Source organism: Amphiura filiformis, unplaced genomic scaffold, assembly GCF_039555335.1.
Source record: "Amphiura filiformis unplaced genomic scaffold, Afil_fr2py scaffold_45, whole genome shotgun sequence".
Classification (NCBI taxonomy): domain Eukaryota; kingdom Metazoa; phylum Echinodermata; class Ophiuroidea; order Amphilepidida; family Amphiuridae; genus Amphiura; species Amphiura filiformis.
This window is the reverse complement of record NW_027305509.1, coordinates 94,834-102,092: the sequence shown is the minus strand read 5'-3', so window position 1 is coordinate 102,092 and position 7,259 is coordinate 94,834. Positions and strand designations below refer to the sequence as shown.

The following is a 7,259-nucleotide window of genomic DNA, read 5'->3' as shown; positions in this document are numbered from 1 at the left end:
TTCTACCCGGTTAGAGATTATCCGGATACTTGCCCACTATAAACACTAGCAGTATATGTATGTACGGTACATCGATATCCTTCTAAACCGAAGGATATTGTGGCGAGATATTCCCACTATAAACACACCAGTATAAATTGTGTGCGGTATTACCGGAAGTAGGAGCTTCTTCATGATGCGTAGGATGCGCGCAGGACATTCGGAACGATTCTCACCCCCAAGAGTTATCAAAACAGAAGCTACATGTTCACCGCCATGATCATATTGTTGAATGGGCTGTTTATAGCTCGCGCCACAATATTTACACATTCCCCTTGTGACCTCGGGGTCATTTCAAATGTACGATAATGTTAGTTGGTATATAATTTGTGCGGTAACTGTGTCTCACTATAAACAGCAAGGGTATCGGTATATATACAAGGATTATCGTATACGGTATGCTCAAAATGCGGTATATTCACTATAAACACGCTCAATGTAGACGAGATGCATTGAAGTATCGGTATGCTGGATACCGTATCGAGTGTGTGAATTATTAGCGTTGATGTATTGTATTTTAGCATTGTATCGTAATGCATGCGAGAGAGAAAGGCTTACTAGATTTTAATTTTTTACTCGGATACATTGCCCGGATACATAGCGGGTTGAACTGATAAAAAAAACCAAAATACTTTATGCATGAAATTGTATATTTGAACGAATCTCACAGTTGACCAAGATCTGATGACTTCAAATCTATCATGAATTATGTTTCAGTATAAAAAAAAAAAAAAAAAAGAAAGAAAGAAAGTCCCAATCATAATTAAATCCAATACAACCATTGATTAAGCAGTTGTATTTCTTAAACAATCCTTAGATAAAATAGAACATATAAATCATTATCTGTTTAGAGTTATTAAGCAAATATTGATTAAAAGACCTTAAACAACCTAGTTGGTTAAGCACTTAAACTTGAAGCTGGTTAAAGTGCTATATGCATTTATTGGTTAAAAGTTTTAACCAACTATTGATTTGAGCCTTAAACAACAAGAAAATTAAGGGCCCTTAACCAATATTTCGACGAGAGGACCACGTAACTAACACGAGTTTAAGATTGATTAAGATTGTTTAAGACTTTTTTAATTGGCGAAATAAGAGTGTAGCGAAAACGTGTGGAATTTGTGATCCGATTGGCTTTTGCTGAACGTTAGTCCATTGCCTATTACAAGGCTCACTCAAAGCAAAATTTTGAGCTACACCTTTTCACGTTACAATATATTTTCTCGACTTTCAGTAAATATCAGCAGGAAACCACAATGCATGATACTATATTTAAAAAAATCCTGGTGTTAAATTTAGGCCTGCAATTTAATTTGATGTAAGATTTCCGATTTTGACAGGCCGTAAGGGGTACTACACCCATTGATTTTTTTTTTCATTTTTTTTCATTTTTTGAAGAAATTACAAAAAAATTGGACAAAGTGGTATGCAAAATGAAGGGCAAATCTTCTCGTTTTATTGGTGGCATCGGTATCAACGTAGCTTACATGCTTTTAAAAGTAGAAGCCAAAAGGTGGTACATCACTGATGATTTAAATTCACTTCATTTTGGAAAGCTTAATATCAACGGATTTCGTTAAAATTTTGGATATGTGTTGCTAACACGTTAGGGAAATAAAGTTGATATGTAAAATGGGAATAAGTGGTTCCTGATTTCTTTTATGACTTCATGAACTTGGTGCTCCACAACTATCAAAAAAGGAACTGGTTAAAATGCTTCTATTTTCAATGTTGAGCTATATTTTGTATTTTTAACTTGCGACATTATTTCACTGAAACTTAATTAAGCCATAGGTAACAGGTTACCACAACCATACTACAGCAATGTTGAAAAAATTGTATTTCTTGTCACCTATACCACCATATTGGGTAGTTTTCCGTAAGCTTAGCTTTTGTGATTTTGGTAACTATTTTATATTTATTTGTGAAATCCATCTCAACTAGGCATTCTAAATTGTACTCACCATTTACATCCCAAGGTATATTAGTATATCCACCTTGCACTTCTCGATATATATCCAGTTAAAGACAGAATATCAAAATTATTCCTCATTATGATACATTTTGTATCACAGACTCTCACATGTGTATTCAAAATTGATGCTTAAATTTGACCTGAACCAATTGACCTATAACCTGACATACGGTGACCTAATAGCCTTTTCTTCTCCTAACAACACATCAATAACAACATCAATATCAAATTGACTAATGACTATGCATCTATTGTGTAAGTGTTTATTTAATTTATTCAGTGTTATATATTTTGCAAGCACCACTAGATTTTCTATAGAGAGTATAACAAAGGATTTAATGTATTCTATTCATGTACCCTACTTGAACATGTTGAAAAGAATAAATTATGGTTTGTTATGAAACACGCATCTGAGTTACCAGGATACGTTAAACAAAAAATATATAGGGCTAAAATGACTTACTATACAATGGTTTAAAAACACCTTTTTATTTATTTTTTTAATTTTTTTTTATTTCACATGATCCGTGCATATATCGCCTCGCTATAAATGAAAAAATATTTTTTTAGACCAATCAAACCAATATATGGGTGTAGTACGCCCTTAACTTCGCCCGTAAGCTTTTTTAGCAATGTTTGGTGTCAATTTTTAGCTTTTCAAAGTATATAATATAGTTCGCTAAACTTTCTAAAGCACATCATACCGGGCTATATGTCACAGTATGTAATAAGAGTTGACTCTTTTAAATTACAGCAAAGACACGTGTTTAAAATGTCCGAGAACAGCAAAAGTACAAGGTGCATATGGCTAGTTTTGGGCAGGAATAAACACTAGGTCCTCAGTTTGCTTTTGGTAAAATATGAGACTTGCCATTAAACTTAACAGATTCTAGTTCGCCAATCTTCTTTTAATATAAAGCAACTCTTAAGATTCAACACGCAGGCCAATTAGTAAGTTTCTCCTATTTCTTATTCTGATCTCCAAACCCGAATCACGAATCGGTACGTCAACTCGGGTCGATTTAACAGAGCGAATTGTTATTATCTGTTATGGCTAACGGTCCACTGTGGTCTGACTCACTTCTTCTGAGGTTTGGTGGCTAAAATATTTGTTACGAAGCTTGTTTACTGTCATGTCAGCAGAAATTATTGTTACGAAACTTAATTACTGCCATGTCAGCAGAAATTATTGTTACGAAACTTGTTTACTGTCATGTCAGCAGATTGACGTGAAGCTCACATGATAAATTTACAGCACATTCAAACAACTTAAAGGAGGATTGCGTGATCCTAGCAACATCTAGTGTTGGAGTTTTGCATCAATGCACTGTAAAGGAAGTAAGCCTGACCAGTGGTCTATCGTCAACACAGTACCGATTCCTAAGTCAGGAGATCTTACTCAAGCACTGAACTTTCGAGGGATAATCTTAAACTCAGTTGTAGCCAAGATATTCAACAGAATGATCCTCAACAGGATCAAGCCTGAAGTAGACAACGTTCTGAAGTAGGATCAACCAGAATGGTTTCAGGGTTGGCCGAACAGCAGTAAGCCACATATTGGCCTTAAGGATGATTATCGAAGGAGTAAAGGCTAAAAACCTGCCTGCAATAATAACTTTCATAGACTTCAGGAAGTCATTCATAGAGGAAAGATGCTGCAAATTCTCAAAGCCTATGGAATTCCTAATCAACTTGTGGAAGGTACGATAGCAAGAATGTATGAAAATACCAAAGCAAAAGTAGTTTCACCAGATGGATAAACTGAACTGTTTGATATTCTTGCTGGTGTACTGCAAGGAGACACCCTTGCCCCATACCTCTTTGTGGCGGTATTGGACTATGCACTGAGGGAGGCAGTTGAAGGCAAAGAAGAGCAGCTTGGATTCCAGCTGGAGAAGAGAAGAAGCAGACGAATCGGACCTGACGTACAAACAGATTTAGACTTTGACGTAGCCCTACTGCCAGCGGAAATCCACCAAGCACAAGAGCTACTGCAAAGGGTTGAATCATCTGTTGGAAAAGTTGGCCTCAAAATTAACGCTTCAAAAACAAAGTTCAAGTCTTTCAATCATAGTCAACAGATACCTATCCAGACAAACAATGGCACCAAACTAGAAGAGGTGAGAGACTGGGTATCTGGGTGGCTAGCACGGAAAAAGATGTAAAGACACGCAAAGCAGCTGCATGGAGAGCATGTAACAGCCTAAACCAAATCTGGAAGTCAACTCTCCCAAGGGAATTCAAGACCCATTTATTTGCTGCTACCGTCGAATCCGTTCTAACCTATGGATGTGAAGCATGAACCATGTCTGCCAGACGATGTAAAGAACTTGATGGTTGCTACACAAGAAAGCTTAGAGCTGTATACAACATCAATTGGAAGCAGTACATCACGAACAAAGAACTGTATGGTGACCTACCGAAACTTTCACAGAAGATTAGAGAGAGGAGGACACGTTTCGCTGAGCACACGTACAGAAGCAAAAATGAGCCTGTAGCCAAGCTGATCCATTGGACACCAAAACATGGAAACAGAAAACCTGATAGACCCCTCTAACATACGTGTATGTATTGAAAAAGGACACTGGACTATAGATGTTATGGATTTGGGAACGGCCATGCAGAACAGAAGGACTTGGTGTGCTGCTGTAGTTTGAGAACACCACTCATCTTAAGCAAACAAAGTATAAGCAAGCAACCTCTTTTTATGACATTTTTCAGTAGATATCCACGAAAAACGCTTTTTTCCAAAACTTCAGTTGATTCAAATTTTGCGTTTGCGATGCATGATTATGTGTATTATATACACTGCTCCATAGGCTAGTGTTGTTCGTTCTGGTATACCAGAACGAAATTCAAATTTGACAATATTTTGCTAAACGAATTAATCTGCAAGAAATGTTTGGTACATAAACATTATGTGGCCAGAGGTTTCCAGTGGTATAAAAATCTCAACTTTTTTTTTTGGAAAAAAGTGGGGGGATGAGGCTGTGGATTACGAAATGCCCTTTTACATTGTTTTAATATATTTTCATAATTAACATTAACGTTTTTAATGTCTAATGCCAGTGGATCTTGAACATTCGTCCTTCAAAACCAAGTTATATACCGGGGTTATATAAATCACACAAATTTTTTGAATTCGTGAATAGAATCTCTGAATAGATCGATTCCTAATTACTTATAGATTATCTTATTAAATTGTATATACCATGAATCATAATTCGAAATCTTACTATTACACGTTAACATAGCTTATACGGATTACGATAACAATAGCCTTTATTCTTCCCATTATTTGGAACACGGAAGTTCTGGTGGAAAAATACGTACTATTGTTATAGAGTTGTTAACGTCTATTTCCGTGAGAAAATATGTGATCTAACGGAATGGGACTAAAGAACTGTTGTTGGCCTAATTTTTATCAAATTTAACTAACTGACAATGAACTTTCCGTTACAATATAAAGTATTACCAAACCGGTATTTGACAGGTATAAATGTTTATTTATTCAGAGATGCCATGCACTTTTCCTTGTTTGCCTGTCAAAATGTCCACACCTTTATTTTTCTTCATCCTCCCAAATTTACACGCTATTTCAGGTGGTTTTTTTCACATAGTTCGAGGATTTTTGGGTGGCCCTAAGTGTATGGTGGTATTGTACCCAATCCTGCATTATATCGACCTAATTCCCAACTACAATTAAAATGTTTATTTTGCCAATTCACTATTCATATTGAACTAAATGACATCGGTCCCAAACTCTCCCAATGTTGCACAAAATATTAAAGAGCCAAGTACAATCACAGTCGAAAGGTGTAAACAGTATAAAAAAACCAACAACAGATAAAGTAGTCTTTCAACATTTTAAGTTTAGAATGAGTACATGCGATTATTATCATTTTTATGCATGCTCAAAGCCTTGAAATGAGCAATATATGGATGAAGTTTTAAATAATGTTTCAAGCCTATTACCTATAAAACACACCTCATTATGGTGGCACGACACCCCCTGATAAAGTTTGTGACTAATTGTCATTCTTCTTAAAAAATAACTACACACTGGTAACAAAAGTTATGTATATTATAGGGCAAGGAATCCAATTACTTCACTGAAATTTCAGTGATTCAAAACAAGTGGTTCATTCATTATATATGTTAAGAAATGAGGTACATTCCAGTGGTACCTCTTTTCTTATCATAAATAACGTACCGCTTGTCTTGAAACACTGAAATTCCAGTGTAGTAACTGGATTCCTTACCCCTATAATATACATAACTTTGTTACCAGTGTGTTATTATTTTTTGAGAAAAATGCAAAAATAGTCACAAATTTATCAAGGGGTGTAGTACCACCTTAAAGAATCCAAATGTATAGGCTCAATGATTTCTTTCACATTGAATTTGTGGATATTGTTCTTAAAGCAGTATGCAGACTTTTTATTATACGTAAAATATTGTATGTAACATATCTACGTTATTTAATCTATTGCCATTGCCTTTTAGGCATGAAACTCAGAGTAACGACTACCGGTACCTATTCTGGAAGGTCTGTTCTTTGAATTTTATACGCTCTCCCTTTTGGGATTGAGCACTTTATTCAAAAGATAGTCTAACTTGAGTAAAATGTTGCCATTATATTTCCAGTAATGTTAAAGTTCGAACGAATGTTTGATGACGTAAAATCGATAATATATTTCTGCTAGATTAAAAACTTCGGTCGAAGTTTTGCCACAAGTTTAAAAAATAACGGTTAGTTCATGAAAAAGAAGAAGAGAAATTTAGCAAAACGCGACGAGGTTTATTTGCCCGTAAGAGAGCTCTATTGTTCCGCTATTGTATCCGCTATTGTATCCACTATTGTATTCTATTCATAAAAGCTACTGCAAGAATCGCGGCAATCCCTGATATTGCTGATGTCTACCGCCGGCGTTTCGCATTTATTAACAATCAAAATTATCCCATACTCTTACATTTATAGTCTTATTCTCACCTTTTATATAATATTAAGAAATTGCAATTATGAAAACTACAAACTTTGAAAGTGAAAATATATTTACCATCGAAAATATATCATACTTAAATTCTATAGAGTCTATAATATATCCAACCCAGAAGTGCCCATTTATTTAAATTGTTGTAATAGCGCCCAAATATCCCCACAAATATCTTATACACGATTTTATTGATTCATTTTGGGCTAAATCAAAAGTCAGAAGTAGTTAAAAGGGCAACATCCTCACCA

General features: G+C 35.3%; 1 protein-coding gene across 1 annotated transcript; it reads left to right on the top strand.

Annotated features, from left to right (window-relative positions):
- Nucleotides 1-3,666: 3,666 nt before the first annotated feature.
- LOC140144210 (uncharacterized) lies at nt 3,667-4,179 on the top strand. The gene is made up of 2 exons (XM_072166026.1): nt 3,667-3,715; nt 3,812-4,179. The coding sequence occupies exons 1-2, from the start codon at nt 3,667-3,669 to the stop codon at nt 4,177-4,179; spliced, it is 417 nt and encodes a 138-aa protein (XP_072022127.1).
- The last annotated feature ends 3,080 nt before the right edge of the window (nt 4,180-7,259 follow it).

Excerpts from the sequence above, each read along its gene's own strand:
- LOC140144210 (XM_072166026.1), top strand. The coding sequence starts at position 3,667 with ATGCTGCAAATTCTCAAAGCCTATGGAATTCCTAATCAACTTGTGGAA. Across the intron at positions 3,716-3,811 it reads TCCTAATCAACTTGTGGAAG|GAGACACCCTTGCCCCATAC; the intron begins GTACGATAGCAA and ends GTGTACTGCAAG.